This window comes from Myzus persicae, unplaced genomic scaffold (assembly GCF_001856785.1).
Source record: "Myzus persicae strain clone G006 unplaced genomic scaffold, MPER_G0061.0, whole genome shotgun sequence".
Taxonomy (NCBI): Eukaryota; Metazoa; Arthropoda; class Insecta; order Hemiptera; family Aphididae; genus Myzus; species Myzus persicae.
The window spans coordinates 114,251-136,810 of record NW_019104083.1 but is presented as its reverse complement, the minus strand read 5'-3'; the positions used below and the strand labels follow the sequence as shown (position 1 = coordinate 136,810).

Below are 22,560 nucleotides of genomic sequence, written 5' to 3'. Positions count from 1 at the left end.
ATCCTTGCCTGCAGATCTTTGACATTTAATATGATTTCAACAGTTCCCGAAAACTTTCCTCTTATAATAATAACAAAAATATTCCTTATGATTAAGATTAATGTACGCAATATGCATACATCGAAACTCGAAACTATATAATATATTTGGATGCGTGCGGGTCTGGGTCGGGCCCTCTTCGCGCCATTCCTCCCTCTTCCTGCACGCCGAAACGAGGGTTGACGAATCGCAGGGAACGAGTATGGTCCACCATCGCCACCATCGTAAGCCACCTCCACTACCACCACCACCGCCGCCGCCGCAGCACCACCACCATAACTACCACCTCCACCATGCAAACGACGTATAATTCGAAACGTATATATATTAAACGTCATGCGTAGACAAAAAAATCAAAGTTATTATGTCTGGATGTGGGTGGGGGGAGGAGGTCAGCTGCGACCGCGACTGATTTGGCGTCGCTCGTCATCATATACAAGCATATAATACAATACACCATGCATAACATAGGTACATATACATATATATTGCATATAGATGATATATATAATACGATGACGTCAATGCGCTTTTCGCGAGCCGCAAGGTGCTACACACCCTCTACAGGGGTGGGGGTGGTGCCAAGGGAGCTTTGCCATGGTCGCTCCACCCCCTAAAGAACTGAAAGGGTCCACATGATGTGGAGAACAGGTTGTGGTGGCACTGACTGCACTTGCCGACCAGCGACCATCCGCCGAGCAGGTCCTCCGAGCGACAACATTTCAATAATAATAATAATAATAATAATAATATTAATAATATACCAATGATTGGGAAGACGCTCGCCGCTTATAGTGACCGCCGGGACACTACAAGCCTGCACATGCAACACCGCGATCAGTCACCATCGGATTGCAAACCGACTTTCGTGGCCGCCTCGTACTTGCCGGCCAACTGCGGAACGGCAACCGTCGAAGTGGCAGATGTGCTTTGCAGAGGAAGTCTGCACTCGTCGGTATCAGGAAGTGATAATGCTTCTTCGTCGACGACCGAAAGTAAAACGGTAAGCGACTCGTCTATATATACTGTAGGTACAACTGTGGTACATTACCCATGGTGGGAATTTGCAAAGTAAACATTTCAGGAGGGTGGTAGGACATTCGAGATCCGATTAAATCCATACCTATCAGGAACACAAAGTCTTTAACATTTTTTAATGCCCCACCGATAGCCACTGTTTTTATCCTCTATCTAAACTTAAATACTTACCAAGTTACTTAAATTTAAAACTTATACACAGTAGTTCAAAAAATTAATAATACATTTATCGGCGGGAACAAACAAGGCAAATCATATAAAACCATTTTCTTAAATTATTTTTGACACTTATACTTATGTTCATTACTCGATGTAGACCGAAGGAAAGCATCGAATTGTACAAAGTTTTTGCCTCAACGACCAATAACGTTGATCTTTGTTTAGAATCATAAATAATTTACGAGTATTATGAGATGATCTATAGGCACTGATTTAGAGGATATTTCAAACTTTAATACTGGTATCCGGTGTTCATTTACTAGGGTTATCATTTGTATGTTACCGGTTATATAATATGTTATGTATTTTTTGGTGGATCTAAAACAATCTTTCCAGCCCTAGAAAATGTAATATTTACTTTAAAAAAAATGTTTCTATTCTAATTATTGATTTCAAAAAGGTCACGAAATATATTTTAATACCACGTGGAGAAGGAGAAGATTTTACTAAAATAAAAAGCATATAGAATAAAATCGTATCATATAAATATCAATATGTGTCACAAGTAGTGGCACAGATTGGTACGTACTCCAGGTAGTTCGATTGAACTGTCTAGACATTTGACTTATTAAAAAAAATGTTAAAAATATTTTTATCTATTATTATAAGATAAAAATTAATGAGTGTAATCGATCGACCAATTAAGTAGGTATCATACGATTAATCGAATTTCTACAGATAAAGTATGCATGTATTTTGTAAATTTTTAATTTGTTGTTTTGGTGTATTACAATTGTGTAAAGGAGGGGGGGGGGAAATTGTATAAATGTTAGCTCCTCGCCGAAAATTTAGTTCTTTACTCCACTGAGCATACATATTACTCGACTATCACAATTATAATAATTATCATATTATTATTATTTTCCTGCGCAGACGCTCCTGGTGTCCGTGAACGACGAGGGACGATTGGTGTGCGCCGCGGCCGGTGACCGCTGTCCAGCGGCCGACTGCAGCTGTTGGATACTGTCAGTGCCGCTCGCCGAAGACTGTCACGCGTACAACTGCCGGCTGTCCCTCCTGGCCGCCGGCACACTAGGGCTGCACACCACCGCCACCGTAATGCCCGGACAACCGCTCAAGATGTGGTTCCCGCCCGATTTGCAACTAATGCTGCACGTGCCGTTTCTCACGCCCGTCAACATAAGAGGTGAGTGACATATTGATGCACAGCCGCGGGACTAGGTCGGCCAAGTCCAAATGTCCCGCGGGTCTATACGTACTCGATCGACGAGTCAGCCAAATGCCCAAATGTATTATTAAGTATATGCCTATATACATCCGTTTAACTAAAGGCGCACTCATTATTTCGAGATGACTAACGCTGTTGAAGTTTTTCGAAAATATTTTTTTTACATTATTCTAAGTCTAAACTTAAACTGAGTACCTATAATGGACCAACATTTGGCAGGGAACCTCATCTGTACTACTCCACTTCACTCATCATGACTTACTTCAAATAATATTCTGGTTTGGGATGATGAATAAAAATGCATGTTGTCATTAAAAAAAAAAACGACAAAAATAGTAAAAATATATTTTTTAGCGACCTAAAATGATACCTATTTAAAAACGTTAAATAATTTTTTTACATAACAAGCAGTGTTTTGAGTGTTTGAATATATTACTCAGTAAATTATGTTCATATATATGTTATATGTATATCGTACCTACATACAGTGGTATAAATAGTGTAAGTCCCATACACCCAAAGTAACTCCGTGGTAAATCTATACACTTAAATGCTGTTTTTTCAACAAAAATCTATCAGGAATTTTCGATATAAGAATGAATTTAAAAAAAAAAATGTTTCAATAAAAAATTGCAAAAAAGTTGATTTACCACAGAAACATTTTGTTAGATATAACTATATAAGGGACTTTTGGGACGTACAAAAATATACGATAATGAATAAAAAATTAAAATAAACATAATATAATGTAGATAGTAGATATGTAGGTATTTATTTATTTTTTTTTTTAATATGGGAGAGCAGTGGCTATAAACGAACCTGTACAATATTTCTCTACATAAGTCAGAAGTCCCCAAACTTTTCGCTTACAACTCCTGAGTCTGATCTGCAATCAAATTTAAGACATACCGTGACCAAAAGTACTGAGTAGGACTGTTCGAAATGTTAATATAAAAAAGATAAAGTCAGTATAAATGTATATAATATATACATAATACATGACCTATTTAACTTGAAAGTTTTGGATTATTTATGTCTGTTTATGTGTTTTGACAATAATTACGGTTTGTTGGCGTATTTTCTGTGATTCGGAATAATAATTAACAATAATAATAATGTGCAGTAACAATAATAATCTACAAAAGAAACGATTAATTGTTCGTACTATAGTTTGGGAACCTCTGCTAACAGGAACATAATAATACGTTTACTAAACTTTAAATAATATGCTACGGGCCTATACGTAGGTACCGACATAGGCCCTGAATAAAATAAACAATTTATATTCGAAATTAATATCCGTTGAAAGGAATTATTTTTATGGAAATATATTTGAAAAAAATTCCTGCCTAAATTCATCAAAATGTTAATTTAAGACCGTTTTTATATACCTACAGGCTATGGACCCTAATATTACTTACGAATGTATAATATTCATAGCGTTTCGAATAAAAAAATTAATAGTTTACCTAATTAGTAATTAATATTATATTGCCTATATTTTTTACAGCATATCTATACCTATCTATAGTTGTTATTTGTAAATCATTATTCATTACAAATATATTATTATCTATATGATTATATAGCACCTATATTTATTTATATCATTATTATTTACTTTTTTTTAAAGACGAGAGAAAGTACGTCTGCCACAAGTGCGGTTACACATGCGAAAAGCCGAACCCGCTGAAGATCCACATGGCACTGGATTGCGGCAGACGACCGCGGGCCAAACTCTGGTCCAGGCTGGCAGCCGACCACTGCACAAGCGGCCGAACGATCGAAGCGTCGTTCCGGTTCAGCCTGACGCCAGCTGAGTCACGGGCGCCCTTGTCGTCCGCTTCCGCCGAGTCGGCGTTCCGGCCTTACTCACCCGAGTCGTCAGCCAGCAGTGGCGGCGGTCCGACGCCTCCATCGCCACTACGGCCGCCACCGCCTGCACCACCTTCGTCTTCGTCATCGTCCGACCGAACACCATTACAAGATGGAACGCTCCAACAGGTGATCAATGGCAGCGACAAGGCGTTCTTCGACCGTCGTTGCGCCGAGATGGAAACCATAGTCAGCAACCTCGGCCACTCCGACCAAGGACACCTGTGCATATACTGCGGAAAAGTCTATTCCAGGAAGTACGGGCTCAAAATTCACATCAGGTACTGTCTGCAACTATACGTTTTAATTACCTTCCCAGACTTATCTAAATTAGTAAACGATCATGTTTATGTGTGTGTAAACAATCCACAGAAATGTCTACCGCACTCATGGTTCTATAACTTAGTTTATAGGTAATTCTATACCCGAGGATTATTTACAGAGATTTGTTAGCTCGCCGAAAAACGAAATTTTTTTGTGTACACTATAGTTAGAAAATCATATAAGAATTAAGATATAGTTGCACAGATATTGCATTAATATTTATGAATTATAATTATAATCTCTAGTATGATCATAATCATGGGCGAACGCAGGGGGGAGGGCTGACGAATACATCACATATATCGCTGCACAATTCACTTAAGTTTTTATTGTCGTATTGTGACGTGTTATTGGAAAAATAATAAAGTATTAAACTCAAATACAAGAATTAAAAATGAGTTAAATTTTAAAGTATTTTAAAGCAGAAAATAAAAATACTACCTCAGTTTCGATTGATTCTGATAAATCGAAATGACTGCGAGTTCATTGATATAATGGCCAATGTACCAAGACGTTTAGAAATTGTTCTATGATATTGTAGACTAACATTAATTGTAATAATTCATTTATATGTATGTATATATACTATAAAAAAGAGAAATAGTATGTATTATGAGAGAATAGTTTGACATTTATGAATATTTTAAATTTTTTCATCCCCCCCACATGTAATTATTTCCTGCGTTCGCCACTGGTCATAATTAATATAAAAGTAACCATAGCCCCATCCCTTCTAAATACATCACTGCAATCGTCTTCTGTAGATTTTCACATTTCATAGACATCAAATTAAAATTTAACTGTTAAAAAATATCATATAATAACAATGAAAAGTTAAGTTTTATCCAATACAAGAAAATGATGGGAAAAGACTTAGAAATATTAAACTGTTTTTGTTGTCAATATAGAACTCACACTGGTTTCAAGCCGCTAAAATGCAAGTATTGCTACCGACCGTTCGGCGACCCAAGCAATTTGAACAAACATGTACGGTTGCACGCCGAAGGAGACACTCCATATAAGTACGTTCTTAAAATATTTTTTTTAACAACCAAGTGTACGTTGTAATCGCAATTTTTGTTTCGCTTATGCAGGTGCGATTGTTGCGGAAAAATCCTGGTGCGCAAGAGAGACCTCGACAGGCACATGAAGTCAAGGCACGCACAAGTTATGCAGAAAAACGTGTATAAAATGCACGTACCTGTATGACAACGCATCGTTTTTTCTTTAATAGTGCTTAATTTATAATTAATTGTTAAAATATTTGTGATACATTATTCTTAAAATTAAAATGTATAAAAATATTCACCACGGACATAAAATTTGAAAAAATTTTATACACCCTATTTTCGAGACGTTATTAAAATATTATAAGGTTGTTATTTTGTACGAATAGTTTAATAAATAGCATTATTTATAATGACTGAACTGTTCAGTTTGTTGTAACAAATTTTACGAAAAAATTTTTAACGTGTATAATAAGAACTTTTATTTTCTTAAAGAATACCACCAAAATCAAATCCAATCAAATACAAATATGCACAAAATTAATTATGTAGATCTTTAAGACTCACATAAGTTATAATGCGCACCTTTTAAAAAGAGATACAAATGTATACAAGATCCTAGAACATATTCTAAGTTGCCAATTGTGATGTGTAATTTATATTTTAACACATTTACTCATCGGTTTAGAAATTGTATTATTTGGATGAAGATCAGCACCGCTAACCTCTTGAGTGATTATAATAGTAGACACACCAATTACTACAATTTCGGAATTCTCCATAGGCATTTAAGCTAGGGTCAGGCCTAGATAGAGCCGGTGAGTTACAGAGTTAAACTCGGCGGGGCTACTCAACATTTGGGCCGGCTTAGTAGTATATTTATTATTTATCTATGTCAACTGCTTAATATAATATGTATAATTTATATTGTTTGATATATGTTATTATTAAAATATGGTTAACTATTAATGATGTAATCTTATTGAAAAATGGGTCATTTTACTTTTTTAGGGCTGGTTATAATCATAAAACTAGTGGGCCCATACCTTGCGTATCCGGGGCTGGTTGGTCATGTATAAGATCAAACTAGGTACTTTGCACATTGGACTGATGCCATATTAATTGTAGAACTATAATTATGTTTTTGTCAAACTATAATGACATTGTTTTTACAACTGATTTTTTAAAATGTAGTCAATTATTTTAATTAGATGGTACTTTAACAACATAATTTAAGTAACTATTGTAGGTTTAAAAAAAGAAATTAAGTTCCCATAAATATACAAAATGTCACTATAAGAAAAACAGAAGTTACAATAAGTATTTAAGTACATAGGTTATAAACCATTAAAAACCTAAGTCGCAAGGAACAATTGTATGTATAATTAAGGATTAAACATTTGGGATACAACCAAAAAATCAATTGAAAATTGTTTGTATTTTATAAGTCATTTATTCAAATCACATGAAAAAAACAAACTTTTAACGTCTGCTAGACTTGGTCTTCGCAGCCAAACGCTTGTCACGTTCTTCGGCAATAGTCAATTTAACTCCCTTACTCCTTGGTAGAGAAATGTAGTTCTTTTGACCTTTTCCAATAATAAAAACATTGTTCATCCTAAAAAAATAACCAATTTTTAACATATAATAATAAATAAATGAATAAATCTTTAGACTAAACACTTTAAAAGCTAAATGCTACATGTCATACATAGATGGGTTTTAAGGCATGTAATTTAGATTAAGATTCAATAATGTCAATTAAACTACATTTCAAATCAGATTACCCAAAGGCTATGACCAATTTAATTCCGGTTTCAGTCTGACCATACAAATCAAATAAATTGGTTTTGTTGAGAGCTTTCGTTTTTAACAACCGGCCATAACATTGCTTTGTGTTATCTTAGAACAATGCAAGCCAGAGGAATATTGAATAATTAAATGAAACTTAAGGGAGCACAACAATCATCAAGTAGTAACTGCACTCATTAGCACCTTCTTAAGTTACTCTAATTTTTAACAGAAAATAGTGAATATCATCAGTTTAGTGCACATTCATATAACTTTATTTTAATTATGTCCTATCAAGATAATTAAGAGCAAAGTAGGTCTCATAGTGCAAAGTAATCCTAAAAGAATAGCTAAAAGTGAACAGTCAATATGAAATCATGTACCAATTTTCTGAAATTGTCAAGAATTAATAATTACCTACATCATTTTATAAATAATAATATTTTTACTAGTTATTGTTGCTACTATTTTAATAGTGTTAATACAGTTTCAACAAACGAGGACACATGCCTTCATACACAGCAAATATGCGAAGTCAAAATACCAACAAGATAAAGCACACATATTAAAATCAAAATCTCATTACATGTCTAATAATCACTGTTATTTGTTAGTAATATGAAAATAAATAAAAAATAAGAGAAAATGTAAATTATGAAAGTACATAATATTACTATTTAACACTTAAAAGGTTTTATAAAAAATAAATATTGAACTAACCGGGTAGCAAAAATATGTTCATTTGCATCCTTAATGTGAACAATATCAAAAGATCCTGGATGTCTTTCCCTGTTGGTAACAATACCAACACGCCCTAAATTGCGACCTCCAGTTATCATGCACAAGTTTCCTAAAATTTAAAATAACAAATGGCTGTCAATTAACAAAACACAATTATAAATTAACTAAAAATTATTATTTAACTTACCAGTTTCAAAACGGATATGATCCAAAATTTTAGATGATGCAATATCGTATCTAATAGTGTCATTAACCTTGATGTTAGGGTCAGGGTAGCGAATAGTACGGCCATCATGAGTAGTTAAAAATGGCACACCTTTGGGTCCAGTTTGTACCCTCTTTACTTTACACAACTTGTACTACAAGAATACATAAGAAAATAAATAATGGGCAAAATAATTATACTTATAATTTGTTATTTAATTACTTTTGCTTCTTCAGGAGTAATTCTGTGGATGGTGAAACGACCTTTCACATCATAGATCAATCTAAAGTGCTCACTGGTCTTTTGGATAGATATAACATCTGTAAGAATAAAAAATTTTGATTAAATTAAATGATTACTCAGCATTGAATATGTAAGGTATTTACATAAGTATAAATATGTTACATATTCAATGTTATACAATTGATTAAAGATATGTATTATAAAATACTTAGACCAAAAATACTATCATGTTAAATTATAGAATAAGCTAAACCTGGCTACGTGTTGTTTCCATCTTACAAATGTACAAAATAACAAATTTGGGTTGATAATTTTACAGTGTTATTAAGGAATGTATTCCTAAAGAAACGATTCTGTTTTAGAGGAACAAATGAAGGAATTAATTTAATTATGTTTAAATAAACAGGAACATAAATTTTATAATCCTCAGGAATGTTTTTTAATATATTTGAGAAAAAAGATTGTGTTTACTTATCAAGTTAATAATCTAATAGACAAAACTACCAATTTTTACATTCACATACGACAGTGTTCTGATTAGTAAATATATATTATACTATATATTTACTATTTGAGAAATATTTTGAACACATTAATTATACTCAAAATTATAATATCTATGACGTATAATAAAAGAATTGTATAAGTATTAATATTTAATGTTAACTAATGCGAGGAACCAAATACTTTTCTAGAGGAACAAGAAAAAGAATGAGTTCCTCTTAATATTAAATGAATGAGAAACTCAACTAATTCCTATGTATACAAAAGGAACGTTAAAAACACTGATAATATATAGGTCACAATGATAGCTTTAAATAATATTATTTCAAAGCGAGGTACAATTATGTAAAAATAATCATTTTAAAATGTTCATCTACCTTATGATCGAAAAATCAATAAAAACCTATAATATTATGTAGTTAATATTTTCAAATTACATTTGAAAATAAGTCACTAGGTAATATTATTGTCAACAGTACATAACTACTGAACGTGGATTTTTTATGTTGAACACTTGCACAATGGTAACAACACAGTTGAGGGACAAGGTGTCATTCTGAGTATGAACTTAATCTTATTTAACTTGATGGAAAAATAAGTGTACATTAGATATTAATATAAGTTATAACCATAAATTCACACCTAACTTGGAAATGAATATATTCCAAAATTATAAAATACTTAATGAACAATGAGGTTTTATATTTTAGATAATAGAAATGACTATGAATTGTATTGAAGGATGACAAAAATGTACACTAAAGATTGTTAAAATAATCCAGGTTTGTTCTGTAAATTCTGTTTTTTTTTACATCCATTATTATTAGATTATAATAGCGCAAGTGAAATGTATAAAATACCATAATTTATTTATTTTAAACCAGTGAAGTTAATACTTTAAGAATATAATTGACTACTAACCATATTCAAAATTAAAAAGAATAAATTAATAGGTCAATAATACCTATATTATTGACAAAAAAATCAAATAGAAAAGTTTGAGAGCAAAACCAATATTAATTTGGATTACAATATTGACATTTAAAAATTTAAACTTATAAAAGAAACTAAACCTTGCTAATACCCAGAAAACGGTAAATCAGAAAAAAAACCCTATCCACGTTATTTTCCATACAAGGGAGATCCATGAATATAATTTTGTTTATAAGTAACCATGACAATGACAATTTTACAAAAACTATGTATAGTCCAAAAACATTCATCATAAAAAAAATTCCTCTCAAATCCATCAGAAATCAATGCAGCCATTAGGGAATATTATAAAATGAGTGATTGACAAATTAAATACATTGGTATGTAGCTATTATAGATTGTATATAATATAGAATGGGTTACTTACCCATAAAACCGGCTGGATAATTAGGGTCGGTACGGACTTTGCCATCAACCTTGATTAATCTTTGCATGACAATCTTGGTGACTTCGGCACCAGTAAGTGCATACTTCAAACGATTACGCAAGAAGATCAATAACGGTAGTGATTCACGAAGTTTGTGTGGACCAGTGCTTGGACGTGGAGCGAAGACACCCCCCAATTTGTCCAACATCCATGCTTTGGGTGCGTTTAAACGCTTCAAATGTTTCTTTGGACCTCTGGCCTACAAATAGTTTACAATGTATAAAATGCATAGGTACCTAATTTTACATAATTCAAGTAAACAAACAAGCCGTCTAGACAACAAAGTGAAAATCGATTGCGGTTCGTTGACCGGACATTAATTTCTTTCAATATTAGAGGATCCTCAAAATTAAAATTGCAACGAATAATCATTACTTTATAATTAATAGTGTAACGGATTTAGTTAAGCGTCGTCCGATTCAGATTGACGGACGATTACAAATTGTTCCGAAAATCGAATACAGCAGAGTATTAATCGGACGACGTTAGACGTTAGACGTAAAATATTAGTATAATTTACAAAAAAAAATTGGTAAGAAATTATTAATGCAATCGTTTCGGCTTATGGGTAGACGGTTGTTTGGATTAAGATGGATAAAAATTAAAAACTTACCATTTTGACGGAAAAGAGTTACTGTACCAGACGCGAAAACTAGAAGAACATTTCAACAGAACACCAGCACTCAGAAAGATAGTAGAGTTTGATTTTGTAGGTTAGGTTTTTATAAACAAGATTCAGGCGCCCGGGAGGATGGATATCAAAATACACTCCGATCTCCTTGACTTTTACGTGGAAATTTAAAAACCCGTCGTATACTCGTATTATGATAAATCGTGAACTAAGATATACCCATGGGCCATGGCTAAATACACATGTAGATGTATTTATCCATGGATCAAGGTAAATATAATATTATAATTTTTAATTATATTATAGTATTATAATTACCTTGCCATGGCCCATGGATATACCGTAATAGGTATATCTTAGTTCATGTGATAAATTAAATATTACCACGAAGACACAAACACATTGAAAAAAATCCAGGAAACTCGTTACTCGTTCTACTGTATAGCTTTCGAATTTCAAATTTCGAGTCATCGACTAATCCTCTTCATTGAGTAGGTGTTAAAATATTTGAGTAAATCTAGCGAAAAACTTCCGGGAAAAAAAAACTTTCAAGTAAATAAATAAATATGATGTAAAAGTACAAAAATATAATTACATAGTATATTAATTAACATCGCATCTTACTTAAAAACTAGTTCATACTTATTTTCTATTATTCCTGGATAACCCATCTGGAAGCTATTGAAACCTAACCATTTTTAAGGGGTCGGATTTAGGCAGTATCCTATACACGGGTTGTAATGTGTGACTGTGTATGTAGTAAGTAGTAACTGATAATTAGACATTAGTTCGTATTTTCGTAAGTTCCTCGAAAGCTTCAAGTAATAAAGATAAACTACGGCTAAGATTCTTGGAAATCTGTAGCATAGAATATACTATTTGGAAGTATGGTACTCAGTCACACTTCATTACATTTTACAATCAAAAATGTTTCAACATGAAAGTCCAAAAGCAGAAAAAAAAATTCGTCCAGTACCCACCAAATTCCCGATTATAATTTTGAAAATAAGTATGAATTCATTATTCTCTTTTCTAGGTTATGTAGGAAATGGATATTCGATATTCGATTTTTTTGAATTGTTAAATTACTATATAATTACTTATTAGTGAAGTACCAAATTAATTTAATTTTTTTTTCAAAATTTACCATTACTTCAGTGCTACTAAACAAAAAATTCAAATAATATCCATTGCCTATATAACCTAGAAAAAAGAATAAGGAATTCAAATATTTTTTTCAAAATGAAACAAACATTACATAGGTACATTACAATACATACATTTAATTTATAAATTTAATAAATTATTTTATTTTAGGATTACAATAAATAGCATAAAGAACTAACACAGAACTAAAAATTTTAATATGTGACTAGTTAGTTGGCTTTTCCATGAAATTTTACACAGGTATATATTTTTTTAAATTGTATAGTTTTAATATTTTTTAATAACGATAGGTAAGTTCAATAAACATTGTTTTTCATATGTATTAGGTAATTATATATCTAATGACTTGTATATTAATGTAATTGAAATATAACATTCAAAATAAAGTCAAATGTAAATTAACTACTTTAATTTTTTTGGGTATATGTATATCACGATACAATGTGTTCAAAAAGTATATATATATACAATTAGAATTGACTTACCAATTATTGGAGAAAAACTGCATGATTTGTTATGGATATAACAAGGGTAATACGTGAGTTTTGGGACGCACTTTATAATTATGGACATATGGTTTATAATATTATGTACATTGTACAAAAAGATTGTAGTCAAATTTATCTAGGTAAAGCTGAACTATTTTTTCCAAAAACATCATTTTCATATAGGTGCATATCACGATTAAAGATAATAATCTTGGCATCAATTAACATAACTATAAGCTATTGTCCTGTGTTATTAATATTAAGTATTATACACTTATAGCTGATAAGTGATAAGTCAATACTACTGCATACCATTTATTGTTTTACAGTGTGAATAGGTTCATGGTCTAAGCAGCTTAAAATTAGCCTAAATATTTTGAAAATTTCAATGTGCATACAAATTTATGTATGGAATGGCAAAATGTTCGAAGTTCCCTTAAATAACTAAAATTGTTACAAAAGAAATTTCAGTTTAAATAACCAAATGTATCAAAATAAAATCTTCAATTATCCTTAAAAAATTTGCTCTTGAATATTTATTGCTGTAAAAAATTAAAACCCATACTCAACGTTACATCAAACTTTTTGATCAACAATTCATAACTTTTACTTCTCTGCGTATCATTTAACTGCACACACTTTCAGGTGTATTGATAATTGGAACATAAAATAAAATGAATTGATGGAAATTGCACAGTATTAACTAAATTTATAGGCCACTCAACAGAATTTAAATATTACCTATAAACATTAAGGAAACATGATATCATTTCACATAGGTTATGTCTAAACTTTAAATTAAATTTAGCAAATTTAGAAAACTCTCTAATGAAAATGAAAATATTTAATTCAAGCTTGACAGTAAACTAAGCAGATCAAAACTGTCAGTTGACTATGATACAATCTCATAAGTTATTCTCATAAATTTAAGTGGGTACATTCATAATAAATAACTTTTGATGTCTTTACTCATAGAACTAGGTAACTAATAACACAATTTATTTTTAAATGTTATTCTTAACTTAAATCAATAACAAAAATCAAAATTATGTTAAATAATACAAATAAACACATATTAATGTACAAACTATTTTTCATTACTTCTACATTTATTTCTAGGTTTAAATGTTAATAACAAGTTTATTCCAATAAATATCAAAAATATATTGAGTATTGCTTTACATGATTAATTTAAAATAAAATGAGTAAATAATATTGAATAATTTGTTAGGATAATACATAACATTTGAGAATTTTATTTTTATACTTCATTATTTTAAACAATTTTAATAGGAGCTATATTTCTATTTTGTCTGATTTAATAAACCTATATTTCATAAATATGTAGACTATAACAAAATTAAATTAGTCTGTTTTTAAAGATTGATTTTGAGAGTTATCATTTTCTATTTTCAATCTTTTTTTTTCGCGTATGTCAGCTAGCGTTTGTTCGATTGACCTTTGATCCTTTTTATTTTCACTTGGAACTGAAAATAAATTTATATCGTAATATATTTAATGATGGTTACATTTAAAACTAAAATGGTTGCTGTGTTCAGAATTAAAAAAATATTTTTAACTCACCAAACCCATAAGATTTATTAGTCTCTGTCTTCCTTGCTGCTTGTTCAGCTGCTTCCAAACCAACAAGATGTTGGAATTTTTCTTTGTAATTATATTTAGGCTTATCTTGGTTAGTTCGCTTAAGCATCATTCGTTTTTCTTCATCTAGCATTTCTTCAATTTTAACTTGTTCCCTCTAAACATTTATAAAAACAGGAATCTATATTATATTATATTAACCTTTCCATATTTATTGATCATCAAAACTTGATTAACACTAAGTTACATAATATGGACTAAAATTTAAAACAAGTACTATAGCAATAATAAAAAAGTAGTAAACCATTATAAATTGTATTTAAATAAGCCGAATGGTTACAGAATTGAAGTTCATTATATAAAATCAAAACTCATACTGACTACCTTCTTTTATAAGATGAACTTATTCAATTTAATTTGCGGTGCTCCCAATTAGGCTTTTCTCTCAATATTAATAAGTGCAGAGTGATTTCCTTCTCTAGATCAAGAAACACTATACATAATACTTAAACTCTTAATGGCATGCAGTTAGAACATGCTTCCACTATTGAAGACCTTAGTATTCACTATTCCAGCCGTCTCTTCTTTATTCATAATATCAATGTTGTCATGGAACAATGCGGACCGTCAGTTTATTTACTCTCTCTTCAACAATTTATTAGATACTTCCAACCTTCTCTATTGTATTTTTTTTAAAGTTCCTTTCCACAAAAATACAAATAAAACTTCTTTGTATATCCCATCCCACTCAACTTCCTATAGCCATAATCATTAATTACATAGAATGCTTGGATTAGCAAATTTGGAATGACCCATGTCTACTACCACCTTAAATAGTTTAAATGCTTACTATATGTGAACTTATATAATAATTTTATGTTTACCATATATTACAGAACACTCCTTAATTATTAACATTTACTTAAATCTTAGCCATTGTAATTTTTAATAGCCGTTTGACGTTTATATAATAAAAAATAAATACCATTCATAGGTCAATTTAAAAATGCTGTAGACAAATAAAATGTATAATTACTAAAAATACCATGTGTAGAATGGTTTATACTTCATTTATAAAGATAATAATAATTCTTATCTTTACTGTGTTAATTTTATATTTTCATTTATTTTTTAATATAAAATAGGCAAATATTAATGCGGAATTATTACTACATACCTTAACCTAATAAATATTCAATATCAAGTAAACTTAAGTTTACAACTTATAATTAAAGTGTATACATATTTTTATCAGTAGTGAACCTAGGCCAGTATAAATTTGAGGGAGGGTTAAGATAGTCACAACATTATTTTCATTTTAGAAGTCTGAGTGAAGTTTCCAGGATTGCGAGATTTTGTAGTAATGGGTTATTGTTGGAGATTGATTGTAGAATGTTTATAGCTTAATAATATAATACAAACCTGTTCCGTTAATCTTTTAGCAATATCATCATTCCATTCTTGACCATTTCGAAGTGCATTTAATTCGTCCTCAGAAGGCGGAGAATCTTTCTTAAATATCATAATATAACGATCAACTTCTTCTTCTCCAAAAGAATAAGCTAACATTCCAGCATCCTCGGCAATTTCATGTCTAAAAATATATATTTTTAGTTTTCAATCAGTAATAATTAAAATAATTAATGTTCTCACACTATATTGCGTAGCACTTTATTCAAAGTAGGGAATTTCAAACGAGTCTGGTGATCGTCTTGGACAAATGATGTCACTTTTTTCTCCGTCTAAAATAAAATACCATATTAATTTAACTATATTTATGTTTTAATTTAATGAATTTATAAAAGAAAAACCCAACATTTGTTTTTATGATTTACACAAAATAACAGATGAGAAAAATTATTAAATACATAAACAGTGAAAATGAATGAAGAAACATTCTTAAGATCGTCTATTGTCTTCTTAACTAATTAAAATTTTTATAACTATCATTTAGCAATAAAAAGCATTAAATTCCTTATCATAAAAAAGTATAAATAATTAGAATTACTTCATTACGGAATTGTATCATTCTTGCTTTTTCCTTATTCTGTTGTTTGATATATATTTCTTGGGCTTCTAAAATAAAAACAAAAATCAGTCACAGATAAAATCTATAGTTATATTACCAGTAAAGTGAATAAGTTGGGGAATATGCACAATTATTTAGCATTATGAATGAAACCTGACAATTTTAGAAAAAGCAAAACATAGTTTAAAATGTAATAAGTTTTTGAACGATATTATTTATTATTTATTTAGTTAAAATTTTTTATCAACCCTTATACAGGCACCTATGAATTATAACCGTTATTAACTATGAATGTATTTGTACAATAATGTATGTTGTATTGATTGGTTTGATTTTATTAATATCAATATCATATGCAACTTCACAGTATTTTGTTTTTCATGCAAACACACTTTTTATTCTGACATTTCCATTGGCACGTGGTTGCCCAGAAATTATTATTGATTGTTCGTTTGACAGAGTTAATAATGCCACATTCTTTTACACCGTTGTATTAATCTATATAAGTCTCTTGGCTCTTTTTTTTATGTCCAATTTTTAATTCTAATATTTGTTTGATTATATTATTGTATTACTCATCAGTTAAACATGAAGCATTTTTAGCTAATTTCTCTCGGTTTTTTTTTAACTCACTATTAAATTTTGATTTTGCATCCATTATGTACTATATTGTACTGAGTATATACACACTGTATATATACTAGTATATTCACTGAGTACAGAATGTTACTGTCAATAAGTGGACCGTGGTATTATACACTTTTAATATGTTCAGTCATAATAATTGATCGATTAATTGATAGACATTTAATGGCTCAATTGAGTAGCGCGATTTTATACTGGTTTATTGACTGCCATAATATGACTAGTAAATATTGACTAGGCAAAACTCATATTATGTACATTCCTATTGATTTTGTAGACATTTTACATAATCACTATATAGGCACTAAACACATAATACGGGAATATTCACTTTGCCAAAAAACATGAATAAATTTCGTAAAATAAAAATAATAAACACCCAATTAAGGCTTACTTTTTTGCCTTAGTTTTTCTTTGGTATCCACAGTCGGTGGTTTTTCCATTGATTTCATGATCGACCCAAGTAAATCCATGATGACAAAATTTGATAGAGTAAATAAAAGTAATCTCAAATTATATCCAACAACGAGTGATTGACCAAAACTGGAATCGGCTTAGTGCCTGTTACTGCCTGTTGGCTATTAGCACAGAACAAATGAACAGTGTGGATACTGGATATTGGGTATGGAACAGGGTCTTGTTTATAAATTATATCATTATAAACAAGACCGTGATACCTATCAGTGATATGGAAAGACTTATCAGTTCCTGTGCTATCATATATAGAAAAAGTCGTTTAATGATAGGAGCAAACATTTTAGTAAACAGCAAAGGCAAATATGTAGTTTTGGCATAAAATTATCCCTAAAAATGATTTTTTATTAACTCACTTTTTAGAAAACGGCATGACAAAGTAAATATATATACTATATTTTTCCACGGTAAACCCTTTGGTCTAAATTCATCCGTGAAAACGCGCTTATAATTATTATTCTGTGATAAAATATGAGAATACCTATTAATAAAATATAATCCATATATTTTCAATTATGTCATGATTTCAAATTTTCCACTTTAAGATCAAGATTGAATTTAAAAACGTCCAAACAAATTTTTTTTACCACTGACAAGCAATTAATTAAGTTGTATATCACAGTAAGTACTGATTAAGTCAGTTTTGCATTTCCAGTATACCTGTATTTTATTCTAGAAATGGATTCACAAAATTTGGAGAACTATCCTGTGTACATATTAAATGTGATTCCGGAGCTGACTGAAGAAACCAATGTACAACTACCACATCAAATGACTTCTGGAGAGCTGATGTCTTATGACTTCTATGTTCCAAATATAGACCATCAAGTTCCGACAGTGAGCACTGAGTGTGTTCCACCAATAATTTCTCACACAAATTCTACAAAGTCAATCAAAAAAATATCTTATGACAAAACTATCCATCACTTGGCCATTAATAACAATCAATCTACCGAGTTAGTAATCAACTGTATAACAAATACCTTTGTAGCAATTTATTTTTAAAAATCCAAATTATATCAATAGGTAACAAATGTATTTTAATGAGGTAATGATTTTTATTTTATTGTCTTAGGCCACACATTGACACATATTCAGAAAAATTTGTTAATGATATATCACTGTTACTAAAAGATGAAGATATGCATAATGATAATAATAAAGTATTAAAATATGACTCAACAACTGATACAAATGTAATTTTTCAGTAAGTGTTCATATTATAACTAATTTTTAAGCTTTTTTCTATAGTTATTACTTATTCAAATAATAAAAATGAATGGATACATTTTATATTTTAATTTATTAGTACTTAGTTACTTCATCACATTTTAAGTACATTTTGGTTGGTATTTATCTTTTGATTCAAATGTCAGAAAAACAAACAAAATTCTTAATTTAATGCTATAAACTTTCTGACGTTATGCACAATTAATATTTTACATTAATAAGCATATTATACAAACTCATTCATTTTTGTTTAGTTTGGTAAGGCCAACCGATTTAGAAGAAAATTCTATTGAAATAAAAGTGCCAAAAAGAGGACGACCAAGAAAAATGAATAACGAATTAATTAAGAGTGAAACAAGACTAGAAGAATCTTCAAAACAGTTAAAACCAGAAGACGTAATTCAATACACTTTAATATGTTCTTATTTCTTAACAACTATCATATTTTTATAGTTTATATAGTACCCATTAGTATCTACAAAGTCTGGTCGCTTGTGTAAACCTCCAAGACACTTGATAAATGGTGAAAACACTATGGAAACCAAAAAAAACTCCTTCTTAATAGTCGACAATAATGGTATTTGCTTGTTTTCTATATTAAAATTTAAAATAATGTATTAATCTATACAATTAATAGTATACAGTTTTGCATATGTATTGATAGCAGAGACACTTTTTTCTAACATTTTTTAATTAGTTTAAAGAAAGTTTTTAGAGGCAGTTATGTCCATGTATAAAAGAAAAATTGTGGTGGTCAATGAATTGGGATTATATGATTTGTTCAAAAGACATTAAACTATTAACAAAATGTTTGTACTATCTCTTTTTAGATTAACCCTAGAGCTTCTGGTTCCCCAACTAAACAAAAAATATACAATTTATATTCTTTTTTTAATAAGGCATGAAAATATCGTATAAAATATTACATTATGTTCTGATATGATTTATTTTCCTACTTATCATCGGATACTTTTTAACTTCCAGTCTGTATTTTGCTAGTTAAAATGAAAACACAATATGTCTGGAAGTGAGTTCCAAACTTTCATTTTCGTCAGTTTTTTCACTTGATTAGCTTCTTTTTTTTTTAAATTAATATTATTTTCTATTAAATGCAATATTAAACAATGAAAAAAATATATTTTCACGTTTATATAATCACTGTAATTGTATTTTCAAGTCTATTTCAATTTTGTATAGTTTGAACTTAAGCTTATCTGTTGATTAGCTGGTTACTGATCAGGTTTTAAGTTTTTCAATTTTGGTAAGCGTAGTATTTACAATAACTGCTTTACCATACATCCTGTTTTGTTGATTTTAATTTACTTAATTGTTAGAAAATACACTATTGTGATATTACTACGCTTGATATTGCAAACACCGAATACAATATCAAGTGTTATTCATCTGTATTAAGTATTTAAATATAAATTTTAAATTTTAATAACATTAATATTTTTTTTCAGTTGGTGTGAGAAAAAAAGTAAAATATAATGTTAAATCAGATTTTTTTTGTGGAGGATGTGGTAAAACTTATTTAGGCCATAAAAGAATGCAAGAACATTTGGAAAGATATCCTTCTCATAAGATGAATACAGCTGAAAAGCAAGTGGATTCAGAGTTACAAGATATTTTCCAAAACCTCCACGAAACACCGATAAATAGTAATCTATCTCAAATATTTTGTAGACAGTAAAGATGTTTCATAAAAATGTTATAATATTTCATTATATTTCAGTTGATATAATTAATAATAAAAAGGAAACTCATACACAGACAGAAGTTTTAAAAAATCGACATTGTGCTTATATCAAGTCTAAAAAAAATTTGCAGTTTCATTTGAAACAAGTACAATAATATTATGAAATTAATGTCTATATTGTCGATAAATACATTTTTATTTGCATGTTATTAGATAATGAAACATCTGAAAAAAACTAACCTTATGAAATCTTTGTCTGGAACGATATCTGTTTGGGATTTACTATCTAGTACACTCGAGAGTGGAGGTCTGCAATCATTTTCCAAAGAGTTGAATACACTAATTTTAAATTTAAGAAGTTTATCAAAATCTTTTCAAATTGTATCAAATTGTAAATCTAATTCTACTGATAACAATCAAATGGTAAAATAGATTAATTATCTTATCCTTTTAAAATTGATTTTGTTTTAATATTTTTTTAAATGTTTTAGTTCATAGATGATTCATTAGGACATTTGTTTGGCTTACCAAAAGGCTCTTACAGGTTTAAAGACATTCAAAATGATTATGAAATAGAACAAGAATCTAGTGTTTGGGCTATGAACTCCACAAAATCTATTGAACCCAAAGTTTCTACACCACAACATCTCAATCACCACTCTAGTCCTATCCATTTAAATATTTTTGATAGTCAATCATCTAAGGTGGATTTCTTACTTAGCTCGAGTATGGAAGAATCAATATTATGTGATGAAAATCAAGCCGTTATGGAAAGTGTAGATGGTCTAGTATCTGAAAGATTACGCACAATGTCTGATCATTTGCACTCAAATGTACCTATAATTGGTAGGTTGTGATTGTGATTGAGATTGTTATTGATTATTGTGTATTTATACTTACTAATGTACAAAAAAATTTATTTTATTATTTTCCAGATTATCCTATTGCATCCACATCATCTGTGTCAAATGTCTCTCAACCAGATTCCTTTATGAGTCATGGAGTCTATGAGGTTTTCACTAACGAACTGAATCTAGTTCCTACGTCTACTGAAGAGTTCATTAAAAGTTTAGAACAGTTTGAACCCTTAAACGACACTGATAACACACTAAGTACAGAAACAAGAATGTTGGACTTTGAAGATCTTCAACACACATTTCATACATCTTAAAGAGACAAAGTATAAATCAAAAAATAATTAATCAATAGCTTAATTATTTTTCAGTCAATGAGAGTAAAGTATTTAATATTTACATCATTGGCAGCTAAGACTTTAAATGAGAAAATATATCAGAACTATTTCAACCAAATTGCATTTTACATTTATTGTTTTATATTAGACATCAGCTGAAACGGCATTTGATGTTTATATTTTGTTTCTGTTTGAGTCATATTCATAAACCAACACTTAAAGTTAGGTTAGATAGTGTAAATATCAACACAAAATGTTATTTCAGCTGATGTCCCTATAATTACATCAGCGGTGTCAAGGCGCTAGTATACTAGCAACAGTGCATGGTTCACATCTCAAGTGTTTGTTTATAGCTCAAACCACAAAATAATACTTTGATTCAGCCATGTTGGACATCTGGTGAGCCGCTACAGCTTGGGCGCCTGAAATAGTGTACTAGTACTTGTCCTCAATGGTAGTCGTCATCACCATTCACAAACATTTAATATCTAATCACGGTCACGCAATGGGGATAGATCACTGCACTATCCCATCTTCCTACATCAAATATTTTAAGAAACTATATTTTATTTCATTGAAAATGTTACCTACTAAAAACTATTATTTTAATAAAACAGTTAAAAATAAATAAAAATTTTTATTCCTTCTACATTTTATTAGCCATAAAAATTTAAAATATGATACTGTTAATTGATAAAATAGTTTTTTTATACTTGCACAGTATTTTTTAAATTCATGAATGGAAAAATGTATTGTTTTGAATAAGGTTTAAGTTACTTTCAACATAATATTTTTTACATTTTTTGTC

At 29.9% G+C, this 22,560-nt stretch overlaps 3 protein-coding genes and 1 pseudogene across 3 annotated transcripts; 2 read left to right on the top strand and 2 right to left on the bottom strand.

Moving 5' to 3' along the window:
* Positions 1-696: 696 nt before the first annotated feature.
* Positions 697-5,997, top strand: LOC111038498 (zinc finger protein 77-like). The gene is made up of 5 exons (XM_022321622.1): positions 697-1,042; positions 2,170-2,443; positions 4,119-4,641; positions 5,593-5,706; positions 5,779-5,997. The coding sequence occupies exons 1-5, from the start codon at positions 806-808 to the stop codon at positions 5,891-5,893; spliced, it is 1,263 nt and encodes a 420-aa protein (XP_022177314.1). The 5' UTR covers positions 697-805; the 3' UTR covers positions 5,894-5,997.
* A 1,124-nt stretch (positions 5,998-7,121) lies between these two features.
* Positions 7,122-11,338, bottom strand: LOC111038496 (40S ribosomal protein S4). The gene is made up of 6 exons (XM_022321620.1): positions 11,209-11,338; positions 10,536-10,794; positions 8,651-8,748; positions 8,411-8,582; positions 8,203-8,332; positions 7,122-7,309 (listed from the first exon to the last, which is right to left on the bottom strand). Exons 1-6 carry the CDS (start codon positions 11,209-11,211, stop codon positions 7,174-7,176), a joined length of 798 nt encoding a protein of 265 aa, XP_022177312.1. The 5' UTR covers positions 11,212-11,338; the 3' UTR covers positions 7,122-7,173.
* A 2,618-nt stretch (positions 11,339-13,956) lies between these two features.
* On the bottom strand, positions 13,957-17,780 carry LOC111038497 (sperm-associated antigen 7). The gene is made up of 6 exons (XM_022321621.1): positions 17,552-17,780; positions 16,492-16,559; positions 16,137-16,225; positions 15,906-16,077; positions 14,466-14,640; positions 13,957-14,368 (listed from the first exon to the last, which is right to left on the bottom strand). The coding sequence occupies exons 1-6, from the start codon at positions 17,628-17,630 to the stop codon at positions 14,247-14,249; spliced, it is 705 nt and encodes a 234-aa protein (XP_022177313.1). The 5' UTR covers positions 17,631-17,780; the 3' UTR covers positions 13,957-14,246.
* Positions 17,781-17,890: 110 nt separating this feature from the next.
* On the top strand, positions 17,891-21,870 carry LOC111038494 (annotated as a pseudogene).
* The last annotated feature ends 690 nt before the right edge of the window (positions 21,871-22,560 follow it).